Source organism: Orbicella franksi, chromosome 7 (assembly GCF_964199315.1).
Source record: "Orbicella franksi chromosome 7, jaOrbFran1.1, whole genome shotgun sequence".
In the NCBI taxonomy this organism is placed as follows: Eukaryota; Metazoa; Cnidaria; class Anthozoa; order Scleractinia; family Merulinidae; genus Orbicella; species Orbicella franksi.
In genome coordinates, this window is record NC_138151.1 from 21624859 (window position 1) to 21643824 (window position 18966).

Consider the following 18966-nt stretch of genomic DNA (forward strand, 5'->3'; position numbering starts at 1 on the left):
GAGCCTTGCCGCGAAATTAAGAATTGGTCTGATTTTTACAGGCAGGCACTCTTAATAGTTACAAATATTTCGGGATTAAATTTCCTATAGAGGGAAAGATCAATGACTTCGTCTATTTTCAAGATGAAGGAGGAAAGAGGGCCGCCTATTGAGTCTTATGGTAAACGTTTTTTCTCACATCTCCTCACCCACCAACATATCTCTTGAGATCTTTTTGCAATAAGACGCTTCAACAGCTAACTTTATCGGTATCTAACTAGATATAGAAATGGTCAGAGGAAGAAACCGCTTTCATTTAAGTTTCAAAATGCGTTTATAGCATAGTTAACAAAGCCATTCTATCAAATTCAGTTCTCGAACAACCCTAACGCTTTTGTCATGCTCTCCAAAAACTGAATCAGGCTGGTGAATACAATTTCACCACGGATATTTTCTCCTAAGAGCAAGTCTGGGACAAGATTAGCCTGCGACTTTACGATACTTACCGAGAGAATTGATCGGCCGGAAATTCAGTTCCAAAGTTCCTTTAGGCACTGGATTTGCTATACTTCTTTTCTTACTTTGATAAAAATTCAGTATGTACAGTCAGTAAGTATCTGCCGACAGACTCAAGAGGTAACAGATTAAAGTGCCTTCAGAGATGTATTTGACTACGTTCCAGTTAAGATTTATCTTAATGATAATAAAGTTATCCGTAAAAATCTCAATTTACAGAATAACCAAAGAAAAGACTCCGCGCTCTACCGATTGGTTCTGAGTGAACTCACAAGTTTGATGATATTCGTCCAATAAAGTTGAACGCAGCGGTTACCCCATTTTTAAACCTCGACTGCGAGAAATCTAGATAGTAATTCAGTTTATGTCAAACATCGAATTAACATACAGATTTATCGAGTAACTCCATACAGTTTTTATTCCTTTTCGCTCTTGTGGCATCGCACCGGTTGTGTCAGGAAAGTTTCCCGACGTTCATCACGTCTCCCCAGTTTTCCCGACTAAGCCCTAGTTGGCACCGCAATATATTTTTCATTCAACTCAGCTCCGATTTTGCTAGAAAATGTCCAAAAATAGAAGATAAATCGGGGAAATCCTTCTCTAAAACTTGGCCATCTATAGATTAAAGCTGCTGAAAAACTTGATACTAAAGAGTGAAAACTCTATGCAGACCCCGAGGATTTTGCCGAAACAAAAATCAACAACTCACACCCCGAAAACGGCGGAGAAAACAATTTTGTTCGTAACATCGTTGTCACGTACATAAAGAGCAAATATAGCTAAATATACTGAAACCAGAATTATGAATCAGTTCCACCTCTAGTACAGACCACTGTTTATGTCATTTGACGGAGGCGAGTACCTTACGTGACTAATCAAATAAAGGTCACAGATGACATCTCACTGATTGATTTTTACAACAGAAATTTAATATGGCGGCGTTATAGACGCTTGGGTGCAATCTGTTTGCTGGCGGCGGCAAATACAGCTCTTTAAGCGACTGTGTTAGCAGCATTTGAGGCATACTGGGAGTTTACAATGGTTTAACATGATGGTGGAAAACTTTCTTTCGTTAAGTTTCTTTTATGTGATCGTGATTCAGATACTTCCGCACACAGGTACGTCAGGGAAAGTTTGCCACATTTGTTACATAGATCAGCTTATTTAGAATGATTTACGATTCAGCAAATCGCATAGGTTTAAGTGCGAGACAATGGCTTAACTGACTGACCGAATCGAGGCAGTGAATGGTATCATAAACGTTTCAATGATAAATGACTGTTTTAAACAATACAGGCTGACGTGACAATCAACTACTTGAATATATAAAAAGTTAAAGCAAAGTGCCCCGTTGAACTAATTACAATGTTGAATATAAAACTGCGTGTAGGTGTCTTCTCTACCAAACAGGCCAGGAATCCTAGTTTAAAGTATATATGACAGATACTTTTCTATTTAAGTGATGGAATGTAAATGAGATCATGATGTGGAAATCGAAAAAAACATTGCATGTAGTCGACATAGCCTGACTAGTCCTAGGCCCTAACCCGCCTCGGTTCCTGACCCAACCGGAAGTGAAATTTCACTCTTTCAGATGGCTAAACCGCGGAGAAATAAACAATGAAATCCAATTTGTTTTTCGGTTTTCATCTCACGATCTCATGTAGATTCCATCAAGCAAATTTAAAAAAATATATGTCCGACACCTTTAAATGGTAGACCATTGTTTTTTGTTACATCATAAAGAAACATTATTCCACCTCTCTCGCATGTATTGAATTTATAATAGAACTTCTACTGCCTTTGATGGAGTTAAATGTGACATTAGTATTTTCCCTGACCTTTCCAAAGCTTCTAATGCGGAAGGTCGTGCTATCCTGTTTGAAAAGCTCGAAAATAGCGTAACAAGTTGTTCAGCGCTAGACTGGGTAAAAAAAAACTACTTTTCAAACGGATTTCAGTATGTACAATTTAATGAGTGATTTAAGAATCACTCTTTTATAGAGTTTAATTTAAACGAGTGTTTTATATTTTGTTTTATTTTTGTTTTCTTTTTCTTTTTCATTGCTCGAGTGTTCTGAAATTTCCACAGTGTTCTCTAAAATAAATCATTAACCGCTCGGTGGACTTCCAGAATTCAATCTTTATTACAACCACAAATAAAGCAACATGGCCTCTATTTTGAACTACACCACATTTTCTAAAATTGCTCATTTTGTTCTCACTAAGTCAAGGGATTTAAGATATACTTTACTAAAATAATACAAATGAGACGTATCACCAGTACCGGACATGAATTGAGAACTGACAACCAGACACTGTTACGTGCGGCCTAAAACGAAAGTCCTGACTACCAAAAACCCAAAATTCAATTATTGTTATTTTTAATTTTCTGTTACATGTAACTGTCTGCTGTTTATTTTTTTTTTTTTAGAGGAAGCTGTAAGTTTCACAAAAGAACCAGACAACCCAAGTTACGTCAAGAAGGGAAACAATGCCACACTTGTATGGGACTACAATGTTACTGATAGACAGACAGAGCTCAAGGGTATCATCTGGGCAGTATACTTCAATAATCAGTTTAAATATTTGATGGCAGAGTCAAAGAATGGTGACAGAGTAATTTCCTCTGGCATGCCATCGGCATACATTGGAAGAGTAGGCATTGAAGGTAGAGCTACTCTTGTAATTGAGAATATTACCTCTCAAGATAATTCATTCTTCAAGTGCACTCTCCGAGTAGAGCCAACTTCAGGTCTTCAGAGTCAGATCAGCACCATTAGGCTTATTGTAGCAGGTATGTTTGGTATTATTATTATTATTATTATTATTATTATTATTATTGTTATTATTATTATTATTATTATTATAAACCTCGTTATAAACATGCACAAGCAAGATGTGCAAGAGTTTTTTTTTTCTGTAGGTGGCAGAAAATGACCTGCTTTTAACTGGAACTCGAAGTCGTTAAGTGCCACTGCCTGTAAATATGGAGAATGCTATGACAGGCCCGGAAAATTCGAATTTATGTTATTTCGTCAAACAGATTCTTTTGGGGTACTATTTTAAGAAATATGGATTAAATGTTTCAGCGACTCCCCACTTTGTGAAATCTAGGAAAGTTCGAAAAACGGCCGGTCGATGAACCAAGATGGCCGATGGAATATATGCAAACTTGAGCATTTTCAAAAGGCCAGTAAAGAATGAGGGAAACTTGCCTTGATATTATATCCACGCAGTTTGTAATTTATGCTTTTACCATTGGCCGTTTTTATACTACAGCACGCATTATCCGTCCAGAGGGATAATGCGTCCTCGCCGTTTTTATACTAAAGACGCATTATCCGTCTGGACGATCGCGGGCAAACATTTGTAGTTCGTCTGGTTATGCGTCTTCAGTATATAAAGACGGGCGCAAGACACATTATACGTCTAGACGAACTATCCTTCGAAATGCGTCTTGAATGACGCACTACGAGAAATAGTTCGTCTAAACGCATATTACGCCTTGCGCCCGTCTTTATACTAAAGACGCACAACCAGGCGAACTTCAAATGTTTGCCCAAGTTCGTCCAGACGGATAGTGCATCTTTGGTATAAAAACGGCCATTTCTTTGAGCTAAATATCATCTTTAATTTAATGTTTTGTCACTGCACCGCTTCGGAGCAGCGTGAGGCATCTCTCTAGTCAATGACCATAGCAGTCAACACGACGGCGTTGATGAACAGTGTTGGCACGCAGCCGCAAACACTGCACTTCGTGTCGTATTTTCATTTCTCTTCGCGGTTTTTGGGAAAGAGGTAAAGCGCAGTCTTTTGTGATATATATAATACGCCTTAGCTGTGATCCTTTTTTAACACTGCTCAAAAATTTCCTTTCACCGCAGAAATGCCTGTCATCAGCCCATCGTTAACAAATGGAAGTTACATTGAGGGATCTTCAGTCGATATCAGTTGTAAAGCGACTGGAAAACCAGACCCGCAAGTATCATGGATACGAAATGGAAAAATAAAAAGTTCCGGGAGGAGCTCAGCGTATTTGGCCTTCGACCACATAAAGAGGACAGATGATGGACTGTATACATGTACAGCTAACAACTTAGCAGGAACACAATCTCACAAAGAGATCTTGGTGGTTCGTTGTGAGTCTGGAATTATTTGATATCAAATCTCTACATCAAGACTTCAACTTAATTTCTTTTAAATGTAATCACTCCTTTTTTCTCTGTATTCTACTTGAAAAGTTGAGGGAAATTTTCCAAATTTGCGCCCCACCTTACATAAGGATATAAGCAAAGCAAATTAGAGCGGAGTTTCCTTTCGATGATTAGGTTTTGCTTGTTTGCCGACTCAGTTTAAGACAAAACGTAAAGTTTGTTTTAAACACTAACTGAAACAGTTTATACTTAACCATTTTTAACCTTAGTTTTAAGTTAGTAGTAGTATTTTTGATCCTAGTTCCAGTTTTGAACTCTAGTTTTAGTTTTAAGTTTTTAGCGTTTATTACTTCTGTATTTAGACAATTAATGTATATTTTAGGCTTTTTTAGAGGACCCTCCTAAAAACCACCTCTAGGTGATTGGAGACCTCCTCTTCAAATGTTAATTCATTATCATGATGATTTATTATTTGTCTTTTTCAATATTTTCTTTACAGACCCGGCAAAAATACTAAGTGTTACTTCATCAGCTGCTAAGTCTTGGATTGGTCAGACAGTGACGTTAAAGTGTGTGTCAGACGGCGTTCCTACACCAACACTCACTTGGTACAAACCTGATGGAAATAAACTAAACACATTCACAACTAAAGAAAGTACAGTGGAGGTGTCCTTAAATGATGAGCAAGATTTTGGTGAATACAAGTGTGTCACTTACAATGGCCTTGATCCTTTAAGCGACTTTTCAATGACTCTGGAACAAATACGTAGGTGTCCTTATATCTGTCAGAAATATACAAAGTTTATTGTAAAGAGAGATGACTAAGAGAAAAGTAACTTGTCCCGCCGCAGAAAAGCCCCTTTTATTTATCAACTTAAGATTACTAGTCCACTAAACCACCGACAGCGATCGCATTTTCATCTTATAAGACAGAATGTTCATAGTAGACATCCCAGTAGATTGAAAATTTAAAACTTAAGGAAATGGGACATATTTATTCTTCGCTATTATACGAATTTCGAGGCTGATAGCCGCAAAAATGACTAATTTAGGCTGTTTTTACTGTTGCCTAGAAGTAAGAGTGAGAGTCAATACATCATTGAGTGAGCACGATTTGAATAAAAGTACAGATATATGATATAAATCAAATTTCTTTTAGAGAAACCAGGCCCCCCAGTCATCATATCTTCAGGGACAGATATTCAAGCTACTTCACTGACAGTAAAATGGACTGCACCAACTGATGATGGAGGGAGTCAAATCACAGCATACCGAGTGGTCATAATAAAGGGTAGCACTGAGATAAAAAATGTTAATATTTCTGATCCTGGAATAACCAGTCTGTCTGTTGGAGATTTGGAGAGAGATACTGAGTACAACGTGAGGGTGTTTGCCAGAAATGCTGTCTTTGAAGGTACACCTGGGCAAAAGACTATCAGGACAAAGACTAACGGTGAGATATCTATTGATTTTTATTAACAGAGTATTTCAACTTAAAGATATTCACTATCATACAACAGCTCTACGTGGTAATTTGTTTTTGATGCAAAGATATCACTAAAACTACACAGTCCATCAGGGCCCATGTTAATATCAGGTCCTGAAACTTCTAAAAGGGCCATCTTGATGTAAATTTAATAAATAGAGGATATTACATGGCCGCTTGGAGATACGAGATTTCTCTTCGAGTGTTGAAGAATATTTCAACACGAGAAGAGAAATTTCGTTTCTCCAAGTGGCCATGTAATGTTCTATTTACTATATAAACTCCAATAAAATCCCAAGCCATTTTAATTTCGCTGCGCAAGGCGCCATTTATTACGTAACCATAGCAACGGTGATCCTTTCACATGTGAGGATAACATGTTATTTTCAGGTGAGAAGATACCACGTTTTCGCGCGAAAGCTCACCTGGTATTTTATTAGTTTGCATATAATATAAAAGGTGTCTATCTTTCTACCTATCTTTCTATCTGTCTGTCTGGTTATTTATCCGTCTATCTAATACATTTAACTAAGCCTTAACCGCCGACCGGTTACCTCAGTGGTAGAGCACCGGACTAGCATGTGGGAGGTCGCGGGTTCAAACTCCGGCCGCCCCAACACTCAGCATCTTTAAATAATTGAGGAGAAAGTGCTGCCTTTGTAATGACATCTGCAAATGGTTAGACTTTCTAGTCTTCTCGGATAAGGACTATAAACCGTAGGCCCCGTCTCACAACTCTTCATAATTAATTCTGTGGGACGTAAAAGACCCACACACTGATCGAAAAGAGTAGGGGACGTAGTTCCCGGTGTGGTGGTCTTCTCTCGTCTGATGGTTAGATGCTCGGAGATATTAGCTGCACAAGCTACTCTAAAATCCGAGGGTAAATAAAGTAATGTATGTAAGGCTAAAAGCGGAGCCCCTGGGCCGGGTTGTTTAAAGCTCGATTAAGCTAACCCAGGATAAGCGAGAATTTTGATTTGCGTTTTGTCACTTTGCGGTGAGGTTTTCTGTTTATGTTGTTTGGCATTCTGTTTTGAGTTTGAAAAATCTAAAACTGCACAAAACAAAAGCAGTAAAAATATTTGTATGTAAGAAAAATTTATACTTTGGTTAAAATACTGGGTTAGCGTTAACTGGCTTCCGAACAACCCAAACTCAAATATCATATCATCTAAACTTGAGCCCGCGATATGGTCACTTGATAGTGGTCAGCGGATAACTTGTTTTGACAGGTGCCAATTGATCATAATACGGATGTCCAATATCAATGAAGTACGCGATAAACTAAGGCTGCATGTCTCTGTCAAACTACAGTAGAACCCCGGTAACTCGAACTCTGAAGGGAAACGAAAAACAGTTCGACCTAGCGGGATCGATTAAATATCCAACTCAGTTGCCATGTTAATAATTGATAGTTTACTGATTGTTCAGCACTTCAGTATACTGTGACAGCTAAAGACACCGCATCCGGTGTGACTCATAACATCGGGAAATGACTCTCAAATTTATGAACGGTCGGTTGCACTAATTAAAATTAAGTTGCTGTGGTGTTAGTTTTGAGTGTTTTTACCGACTACACGACAACGAAAGCTAATGGGATGACATCCCTGGTGAGTTACATAAACCAAATTCGAGTTATCGGGGTAAATTTTTATCAAGGAAAACGAAATTTAGTTCGAGTTAGTGGGGAATTCGAGTTATCCGAGTTCGAGTTAACCGAGTTAAAAATGAATGAAAAGTGGGGTCAAATCGTAGGAAAATGGGACTCGGTTCGAGTTAGCGGGGGAGTTCGAGTTATCCGAGTTCGAGTTACCGGGGTTCTACTGTATTAGCCGGAATATGGCCGTCATCTTGCGCGACTCCGTCGTCGCCATCGTCGTGCGAACGCGCCCACGAGCAATACCGCTAGCCAAGAAAATCAATTCATGTGTTTCCTTTTCTTTCCTATATGAGTATGGAGCCCGGAGGGCCGCCGAAGCTCCGCTATTATTTCGCAGAAAGCGATATTACAGTAAAAATGCTTTGAACTCATTTGATCCAACTAGTTGGAAACAATTTGCTGAATAACTTTATCACTTAGGAATTCCCGAGACACCAGAAATTAAAGACTTCCCTGCCGAGATACACAGCGATGAAGTGGTCATAAAATGGACAAAGCCAAACAGCAATGGAGCGGACATCACACAATACACTGTGTATATTCGAAACGTTACCAGTGATGATACCGTAGGAGACTGGAGAAAGATTGAGGTCATTTATGATGTCTCTATACTTGAATACGTCGTCGCACTTGAAAAAGGCCAGCAGTATGAATTTTTGGTTACGGCAACTAACAAATATGGAGAAAGTTTGAAAAAACAGCAAAACATAAAGAGAATCAATGTTTTGGAAGGTAAAGTAATGGCTTTTTTTCTTTTTCTGGATTAGTTATGTAACTCGCTAGTTAAAATGAAATTTTTATTTTTCGTAACAACTAACTTGGAATTTAATGTTGTAGTGGTTACGGACAGGAACAGTGGTTATTACTGTCCTTAAACGCGGGTACATTCTTGAATACTAGTTTTATGTCTGTTTTCCTGTTATTTTAGAGTCCAATAGATCGACTGCGAACCAGAATCAAACAGGTAATAAAACAATTCGGTGTATATATTTAAAGACATAATTTATTTGGCAAGACTTGTTTGGTAAGACGTGACCAAAAATATGCTCCTATTTGTCGCTTTAATTGTAAATGTTATCACCCACAGTTGTTAGATGGGATAAAGAACTGGAGATTCTTCACGCTGGTTATCTCAGTATTATAATCCTATTGGCGATAATCATTGTTGTTATCAGTGTTATCCACTGGAGAATACGTCGAGGTCCAGGTATGGTAAATATATGTTATTTGCCGGCTTATGGTTGGTCCGTATAGTGAAACACTGTGACCGAGGTCTTGAAAATGCTGCCCGGGGCCGCAGGCCGAGGGCAGCATTTTCAAGCCCGAGGTCACAGTTTTTCACTATACGTACCGACCCTAAGCCGGCAAATAACCTATTTATTTTTTTCCTGCGGTAAATTGGCTTACGAGCAGGTTTGTCTACGCAACTTTCTAATTGAATTTCCTAACTTGCCGTGTACAAACCATCACAAAAACTCTAACGAGTGACCGAGCAAGTAACTCAGATACTAGACATAGAAAGATATAAACTCGAATGCAAATGACTTTTTTCGCTTAAAATTGTACGGGGAGAGAAACACAGGATAACGCGCCATTACAACGCCGAGCTACAAACAACCAAACAAACTCTCACAACTTCAAAATACTCTATTGAATTTACTAACAGTGACTTTCCTTGCCATTTAAAAGTGAATAGAGCTAAACCTTCATTGATTAATCGTAGATGGAAGTGTAAAAAGGGCGGAAGATTGACGATTACCGCCAGTTCACTCGATCAGGAAAATTGACCAACAGGACAATTTCACCCGCGCTGTTTCCCGCCGTTACCGTGATCGTACTCAGAGATAGGAAAATCCGGACTGCGTTAAGATCAAATCAGATTGCAGGATTCGTTACCGTGCCCTATTGGCAAAAAGTAACACTTATTATTTAGTTTCTAGACACGCGCTACCGAAATGGAAATTAACAAAGTTATTTAGCCGTCGAAGTGAGATGAGCTGGAGATGAGCTCGGCTGGAAGCATACATAAATGGACAAATGGAATTCCATTTTTTTTCTTCACACTGGACTAAATTAGTGGTGTTGTGTGTCTACCCGAGGTAGAAACTTTGAAAGGGCCCTATAAATAACTGACACTCAGTTTTCACTACTCTTTTCTGCTGTTCATCTCGTGAAATCTCTAGCCTTTTATAAACCTTGAGCCGGATAGCATCAATTTTAAGTAAAGCCTCCCTAAAGTCAATTCTAATGTTACCCCGTACAGTCCTGATCCAGTTATCCTGGCTGATCCCAACGTGTGCAGGGAGAAAAAAAGGTATGAGCCTGACTGATATGTTTGCATGTAAGCCCTTAATACAGTCCCAGAATTAAATAATTTTTTGAGGTATCAGGAGATGTATACAAAACTTGAAAAATAGTATTCTCAAGTAGGCCATTTTTTCATTAGTTATTTGTCTTTTTCAGCACATTTTTTGTTGTTGTTGTTGTTGTTTTTCAGTAATTTCTAAGCGGCGTGAAAAGCGGTGAGTATAACCGTCAAAGTTCAGCAGTTTTCCCTAGACATAATTGCGCACGCTACGATTGCCTGCCAGAAGTCAGTATATTAGTTGCGCGTGCAAAAATGACGCAAGTAACGCTTAGAAAAAACGAAGGCAACTTCAGTATTTGAAACGCGTTAAATCATTTTGGCATACGTAGCGATAGTTTCAAACTGTTTTCAAATATGTGTTTAAGCGTACGATCAACAAAATATGACAAAAAATGTCGTTAAACAAGGGGTAAAAAAGTTCTTAGTCACTCTTGGTTTCTCGCACACGATACATGGCGCATGGCGTCACATGAGGCTGTACTTAAATAAAAGTTATGCGCAGTCTTTGATCGAGGATCGGGTTGAATCGCGTTTAGAGATAAAATTTAAAAAAGATCTGTGAGACAGATTTTGAGCTATTTGTGAAACAGGCAAAATTTCACATTTTCTTAGTTTGCGAAAAATCTGTGTTACAGATTTTTATTTTACTTTGCGGGGGAATGTTTAATCAGAGCCAATTTCTTATTCCTGAAAATTTTGAGGTGGGGTCAAAGGTGTAGATTTTGAGAAAAACGTCTTTTAACCTACTAGCGCCCAGTCTCTCCGTAGGTACTCGTTCTTTCATTTTGGCCATTTGTTGAAATTTAAATTGTTCAAGTTTCACATAGAATGGTAAAAGACTCGGACAAACAGTAAATAGAGAAAGGTAAAACATTTTGGAACATTTTTGAAAAGAGTTCGAAGTTGGGCTGTTGTAATCCATCAAAACTGTAGTAAACCACCTTAACTGACAGCTCCAGGAAGCAATAGCTATTCATGACTATTTACACCACCAACACGATACTTAAAAGGGTTTAAAATGAAATCATGTTTTCTAATTCCAGCATTAGCAGATCCTCATTAAGTGCAGATTGCATTGAGATGGTAAGCCCTTCTTTCAATGTGTCTCTCGTTATGGACTAGGAGAAAATATCGGTTTTATTACATTACCATTACAAATGAGTCAGAATAAACCAAAAATGGAAATTTTTTCTGACACTAAAATGCCTTCGTATCATTTCTAGGTATCCACCTCAGCTTCTATCGCGTTGATAAAGGTTGTTTAGCGCTATAACTTCGTAATTTGTTTTACGTTCCCTTCAAGAACACTGTTGACCACCACGCAGCAGAAGTTCAGTCCACAGAAACAATTGATGTTACCAGCATAACCTACGAGATTCCTAACAGTGGTGGAGATTACATGCCTCTTCATCCTTCAACAAGAAGCTGGGAGATCAGTCGAGAGCAAGTGGATATCATTAAAAATATCGGAAAGGGAGCTTTCTCTCACGTCGCTAATGCAACAGCTAAGAACATCTATGGCAGCCAAGGTGTCATAACTGTGGCTGTGAAAATGTTGAAAGGTTATGGAAAATTATATATTTTAACCTTATGATTAAAGCTCTTATTATATGGCTTTGGTTTGAAGCCGATATAACGTGCGCTCTTATTGGCTAATTCTAGGGCATTATTCTCCCATGATGCCCAAGTGCCGATTGCGATTTCCTGAAAATTGTAGCGGCTTTCAACGATGAGAAACGAGGAACACTCTGCGAATGACTCCTATTACCCTGACGAGCTTCAATTTTAGGAGAGCACAGCGAACCCATAGCATTAGATTATGAACGAGTAGTTGTTGAACAGGACAAAGGAAACAGCCAGGGCGAAATTGGAACTTCCGTCATAGAGCCATACAATAAACTACTTATCAACGTCCAGCGTTCAGTCTTCACGGGAAATTTCTCAAACCTCGGCATTGCAGCATAGACGGTTTGCGATTTCCCCGTAAAGACCTCATTCTCGGTTAATAAGTAGTTATTGATATCCCCCTGACTTTGTCTTTTGTAAGATAGCGGTTCTTCGACCGATTGATTTAATTGATTGTCTGATGACTGACTGACTGACTGACTGACTGACGGACGGACGGACGGATTGACGAACAGACGGCCTAACTCACTGCTTGCTTGCTTTCATTTTTGCATGACTACCTAACTGACTGACTGACTGACTGGTCGATCGATCGATCGATTGATTGATTGATTGATTAATTCATTGACTGACTGACTGACTGATTGATTGATTGATTGATTGATTGATGGATGGATGGATGGATTGATTGATTGATTGACTGACTGACTCATATTCTCACTTTTGCTAAATTTTTAGTTTTAATTTATTTACCTCAAGTAGAAAACGCTCCTGAATCAGATAGGAAGGACCTGCTCTCAGAGCTCGAGCTCATGAAAAAACTGAAGCCTCAATCTCACGTGATCAAGCTGATTGCATGTGTTACCGAGTCGGGTAAAGAAAATATTTCTTTATGTAATGTCACATGGCTACGTCAATTAACAATCAGGAGTTGAGTTCAGTAATACAATATGCATTTGGCGATTATAATAAAAAGTTTATCAGACGTTAGCTTTATGAAAACGCACACACTGAAATCGCTAACAGAATATCAATCAATGTCTAAGATTGAACATTTAAAAGTGAAGTATATACACATATGCCTTAGTATTTTCCGTATGTTTGCCATGTACTCTCTCTTTCCGTTCCGGCACTCTCAAACTTTAGGTTAAGGTCCCTGCAGTTTATGGAGATTGTTTCTGTAGTCATTTTATACTTGAACTTCATAAGGTAAGGGCATTTTCCTTTATTTTAGATCCGTTACTGGACCTTATTGAATATGTGCCATACGGTGATCTGCTGGGTTATTTGAGAAAGAGTCGTGGGCTCAGTGACACGTATTTTAATAACCCGGATAGAAAGCCGGAAACCAACCTTACTTCAAAGCAGTTGATGAGGTTTGCCTGGCAGATAGCTGACGGGATGGCTTATTTGTCGTCAAGAAAGGTAAAAGCATCTCTACTAATTGCTATTCTATGACTACTAAAGGTATCTCAAACCTGGAAAAAGACTTACAATACAAAAACAGGACAACAAATCAAGCACATGTAGCCATGACGGTAATTTTGAAATAATCACATCTTTACTTCAGATAATCCATCGTGACTTGGCGGCCAGAAATGTTCTTGTTGGTGAAGAAGAGAAATGCAAGGTGACAGATTTTGGGATGGCGAGGAATGTTCAGCAAGATGATATTTACACCAAACAAAGTCGAGTGAGTATCATATATTTACTGAGCTTCCCAAAATAATTATCTTTATCAAATCCCAAAATAATTATCCTTATCAAATCGATTCCAAAGAGTCAGACTGGGGAACACACTTTCGAATTGGCAATCTATATCTAATGGTGTGCCACAGGCATCTGTCCTCGGCCCATTATTATTTAACATCTCTATGGACGATCTTTTATATGTTATTGAGAAGAGCACTCTTTCCACTTACGCTGACGACACTCAAATCTTTTACGCTGACAATGAACTCTCCAAAGTTGAAGAAACAATCAACAATGATCTTATCAGTGCTGATATATGGTTTGCGCGAAATAGTATGAAGAGGAACATTTCAAAATACCAGGTGATGGTGCTGGGAAAAAATAAAGGAACTGATGATTCAGTTTTCAAGTGTGAAGAGTCACAACTTCCCATATCCAACAAAATGGAACTTCTTGGCGTGACAATTGATGAGAAATTAAATTTTGAAAAGCACATCGCTAAACTATGTAGAAAAGTCAGTCAACAGATCGCTGTATTAAAAAGGATGTAAAAGCTCTTGTCTTTTGAGACTAGAAGGGATCTTTACAAAGCTTTTATTCTGCCACACTTTAATTACTGCTCCGAAACGTGGCACTTTTGTAATAAGAAGTCAGCTGACAAGTTAGAGATGGTGAACAAACGAGCGCTCCATTTTGTTTTTAGAGATAAGTCCTCGCCTTATGAGGAACTTTGTAAGCGTATCGGTCTCTCAAGTCTTCGTGAACAGCGATTAGCGAAAATATTGTCCACTGTTTTCAAGATACTGGCCAGCAATGCAGGACCAGCAAGTTTACGTGATCTTATAACAGTAAGGTACTCCAGTTATAACCTTAGTGGCACCACAATACTGGACCTGGCTGGCTGGCTGGCTGGCTGGCTGGCTGGCTGGCTGGCTGGCTGGTTGGCTGGCTGGCGGGCGGGCGGGCGGGCGGGCGGGCTGCCTGGCTGGCTGGCTGGCTGGCTGGCTGGTTGGTTGGTTGGTTGGTTGATTGATTGATAGATATAAAGAAATTTGGTTGATTGGTAGATAGATATAAAGAAATTTCTTTTGTAAAGTCTACCATAGGATAATGCGAAGAAATATAGTAAAGACATTATCTTCCAGGGCCGGTTACCTGTTAAGTGGACTGCTTATGCAGCTTTGTTATATGGAACATACACAACACAAAGTGACGTGTAAGTAATAAACAATCTAATAACATTTGTCGCCTTATTTTGTCCTAACGACCATGGGGATGTCAATTTATTATAACTACGTCATAACCGATTTCATTTTGTTTAACTGCCAACATAAAAATAAAATTAGGCGATAATTTCTAGCTAATTCCTAAGTTCTTGCAAAGCCGTGCGAGGGCCAGTGATCGTGCAATTGAGGAAGGTGGCGACTGGCAATGCAGTGGTGCGCCACGCAGAAGGGTACGAACTGGAACGTATTAGAAACTACATAATGTAAAAAGTAGAGCATTAGATAAGGAAATGGGTGACCATATTAGCTTCGGATTAAATCATTGTTCTTCCACCCAGCCAGAAGCAGATCTTAGTGTTCCAAGTATTCTTTTCAAGGTAGATATTAATGGCAAACTTGCGAATGCAATGTAGTGTTACTTAGCGCTGGTATTGAAAGCCCTAGAGAAGGGAATATTTATATAGTAATTTAATATGCTAGCATTAAAATCATGAATTTCTTTCTGAACGTTACCCATATAAGGAAATGGAGGATCACATGAGGCCAAGGAAAAATTATTGACCTCATTAAAATTGCACCACCGTTGCTTTGGCGACTAAGTAACCTACGAGGCCATAAAAGATGAAAGTGCGTCAAACTTTGAAGTGATCAGACCAGAAGGATGTTTCAGTCATAAAAGAAGAACGAAGGGAAGACACTAATTATAATAACTTTCCAAACAAGAGGTTGAGTTTTTCACGGGATAACCTCGACGTGACGACCACGTGTTTTGTGTTTGAGTTATGAAGACTGTTCACAAGTAAACAACTCTATTATGACATGATTGGTTAATGTTTTTTTAGAGCTTTGAAAAGAAACCGTCATTGAAAAAAATATATTGCCTATTACTTATGAAAGAGCGATTCCTTAAAAGATGAATTCTTGGGAATCACAGTTATTTAACAGAGAACCCGGAAAGGTATCTAGCTCTGCTCAATCCCCTTATTTCCCCAAATACTTCCTCCATACAACTTATTGCAAGGAAGAAGTATTACTTATTGTTTTTTTTTCTTTCAGTTGGAGCTATGGTGTTCTATTATACGAGATTCTCACCATAGGTAGGTTTATTTTTACATGTACACTATAAATCTACACGATGCATCACGAAAACCATTTTGCTATTATTGATAAACAAATGGTAACGAGTGAAATTAGGAATAATTTCAAGCACGTTTGGCGAAATACTAGTGATTTTCCGAGCCTTTAGGCGACGGAAATTGATATGATTTTGACAAAACACAAGTGAAATTATTTATTAATTTCACAAGTATACCATTTGATTACCTTTCAATATCATGGGTGACAAATTAGGCTTACAATCTTGGGTTTTTATTTTATTTTGTCGACAAAAATTTCACACCAAACGTTGCCTTTGGCAATAACTTCACATCTGAAATGATAAATTTGTCGCCAATGATATTATCTTCATTTTCATATCCAGGTGGATCTCCATATCCAGGAGTAAACGCTCGACAAATCGCCAGGAAACTTCAGGAAGGATTCAGAATGCCAAAGCCTAAACATGTGGATAACAAACTGTAAATAACTCGCTACATACCTTACATATCTTAATTATCTTGATATCATTATCAAACTTCATCGAGTAAAGCAAAATAATTTACAATTAGAAAAACGTATTTGATACCGCACTCCTAAAAAAAATATATTCGAGTAAACGCCTGTATAACGCATCGCTATTCAGTGTTTACGTTCAGTCTAATTCTATTCCGAACTGGACAAACTTGACGCTTGCAAGTCAAAGAGTTTTTGTTACTCTAACCCAATGTATGCACTCTCATAGACAACGTTGATGGGCAAAAGCCGGCGAGCATGGTCAAAACCTTTGCGGAATCTCTGGCAAACGCTCATAACCCAGCCACATTCTGTTTTGACCATGCTCTGACACGATGCTGTTGTCTCTGTGAGAGTAAATAAAACGGCTAATGATCCGATTTGTAAACAAAGCTGAATAAAGCTAGCAATCGGAAAAAATCTTAAAAGGTTAAAAAGTTTTAATCACCCGTATTAATCATTCATTACTTTACCCCATTTGTATACGGCCACTCAAACAGTCATGTCATCTTCCATTTAAAATTACATCTGCATTCCTGATGCTTATTAAAGAGCAGTTGTTTAGAAGTGCAATTGTCATATATCTGTTAATTCAGACCAGTCATGAAATTTAACCGTAACCCGTTAGTACGGCCAAATTTTCATGGCCGTTTGGTGACAGTTTTACGGGGTTCCACTGTATTGCAGTATTTTTGTGAGCTCCTAGGACTAGTCATAACACAATTGACGGGTAAAAATACACAAACGGACTCTAAACAATAAGGCGCCCAATAAAAGATTTACTTTCCAATCTGTTTTTCATCCTAATTTTAAACTTTTTTTTTTAGTCTTAAGGAAGACTTAAAAAAAGATACAGACAACCTCTTATCTGGTCTCTTATAGTGTCGCCGCCATAGATCGTACAATGCTGGTTGCTCCTCTTCTTTCTCACAGCAACGATTTTCCGAGTATAAAGAAACCGGCGTTGTATGACCTCGACAATTTCTCTAGCACAGTTCTAGTAATGGAATATCGAAATCTCTAACTCGAACAGAAATGCAAATTCCAAAAACATTAATCGCCGTACGTCTGACCATTATATTTTCCAACCTAGGAAACCCCATTAGGACGGTGAACGGTTATGGTAAAGTTGTTATTATTATCGTTCTTCTTGTTGTTGCTAATGATTACTATATATCAGATATCAGGTGGTGCTAAAGTGCTGGGAGGAAGAGCCAAAAGATCGACCTACTTTTGTCAAACTAAAGGACACGATGAAAGAAATGGAAAGAAACCACAAGGTAAGCTCAGCTTTACGCATTTACTTAAAATACAACTTACCAAAACAATCTTGTATGCAGAGGACCACGCAACCAAGAATTACCCTGCGTGGCTTGATTGTTGCCAGAGCTCTTGCTCAAGCATATGCAAGCATATACACGTACCAGCTGGCAATCTAAATGTAAATAAAACCAAATTTATGACAAGGTTAACACTATGAGAAAAGGCCATGTATTTACCCATTGCTCTCCAACCCCGCAAGATACTAAAGAAGGTCGTTTTTACCGAAAAACCTTTTCGTAGCTGGAGAAAGAAGTCTTCGTAAAAGCTGCCTTCAAAATTGGCAATAATAATAATAATAACAATAATAATAATAACAATAATAATAATAACAATAATAATAATAACAATAATAATAATAACAATAATAATAACAAGGAATATTTATACAGGATAGCCCTTCGGTGCAAGAGTACTGTTATCAAAGGGTTCCTGTCTAAATAACATAATATAAGGATAAAAACTAAAATAAGATAAGAATGACTCCGTGACTTATTAATTTTACTGAATTTGTTATGTTTACTTTGTTGTCCCATGTCAAAGAATTTTAATATACGCTCAGTATCACTAATAATATGATTTGCCTTTTTTCTACAGACGTACGTCAACCTCAAAGAATACGACAATACTTTGTACGCAAATGTTGAGGACCTTAAAGCGGAATGACCAATTTATCACATAATTTGTTATTAAGATGTTGGTTTTTATACATAACTTTCCCTCCCCGGACAGTCCCAATGAAATTGATTCACCTTCTAACTCCCTACACCCTGTTCTAACTAAATAACAGTTGGGTACCCCTCCTATTCGACTTTTATGACCATGATGCAAGAAAAGGTTTTGTTTTGAAAAACCCCCATCTCCCGCTCCCTTCCGATGGGCATCCCTGATATAACCTTATAGCCGATTTAGAACTCGGTTTTTATGATAATTATGAGGTATTCTTTTGTAATAATAAACAATTATTGGATGAGGTTTTTGTGATATCCAGAATAATCAAGGTCGAGGCCTTCGGCTTCGGCTGATAACCCTTTCCAAGAAAAATGGAAGTCATGTTTTTGCTTCTTCACTGACGGCAAGCAACACAAAGCGCGCGAACTTGACATGATTACCCCTAGAAATCGTACACCGCGGTCATACATGACATGATTACCCGTGACCTTGAGTGTCCTTGACATGATTATTGTACAATCTGCAGTTATGACATCACAGGCGCTGATTTCAAAAAATCACTGTACGCTTTTTTTGGATAACACAAGTACTGGTAAAACCAGTAGTTCTCATTGTGATCCTTAAAATCTACCAAGCAACTACAATCACAA

General features: G+C 38.3%; 1 protein-coding gene across 1 annotated transcript in view; it reads left to right on the forward strand.

Annotated features, from left to right (window-relative positions):
• The first annotated feature begins 224 nt into the window (after nt 1-224).
• The window catches only part of LOC145492280 (uncharacterized), a 19323-nt gene continuing 581 nt past the window's right edge, over nt 225-18966 (forward strand). The window contains exons 1-19 of the mRNA XM_081471682.1: nt 225-1613; nt 2930-3292; nt 4383-4637; nt 5152-5418; nt 5812-6105; nt 8222-8533; nt 8730-8765; nt 8889-9008; nt 10299-10323; nt 11213-11252; nt 11473-11731; nt 12558-12668; nt 13030-13220; nt 13366-13488; nt 14633-14703; nt 15770-15810; nt 16194-16290; nt 17505-17604; nt 18242-18966. The exon at nt 18242-18966 is cut by the window's right edge and continues 581 nt beyond it. Coding sequence (XP_081327808.1) covers nt 1544-1613; nt 2930-3292; nt 4383-4637; nt 5152-5418; nt 5812-6105; nt 8222-8533; nt 8730-8765; nt 8889-9008; nt 10299-10323; nt 11213-11252; nt 11473-11731; nt 12558-12668; nt 13030-13220; nt 13366-13488; nt 14633-14703; nt 15770-15810; nt 16194-16290; nt 17505-17604; nt 18242-18310 — 2844 coding nt within the window. The 5' untranslated portion in view covers nt 225-1543 and the 3' untranslated portion in view covers nt 18311-18966. The remainder of the gene's footprint in view (nt 1614-2929; nt 3293-4382; nt 4638-5151; nt 5419-5811; nt 6106-8221; nt 8534-8729; nt 8766-8888; nt 9009-10298; nt 10324-11212; nt 11253-11472; nt 11732-12557; nt 12669-13029; nt 13221-13365; nt 13489-14632; nt 14704-15769; nt 15811-16193; nt 16291-17504; nt 17605-18241) is intronic.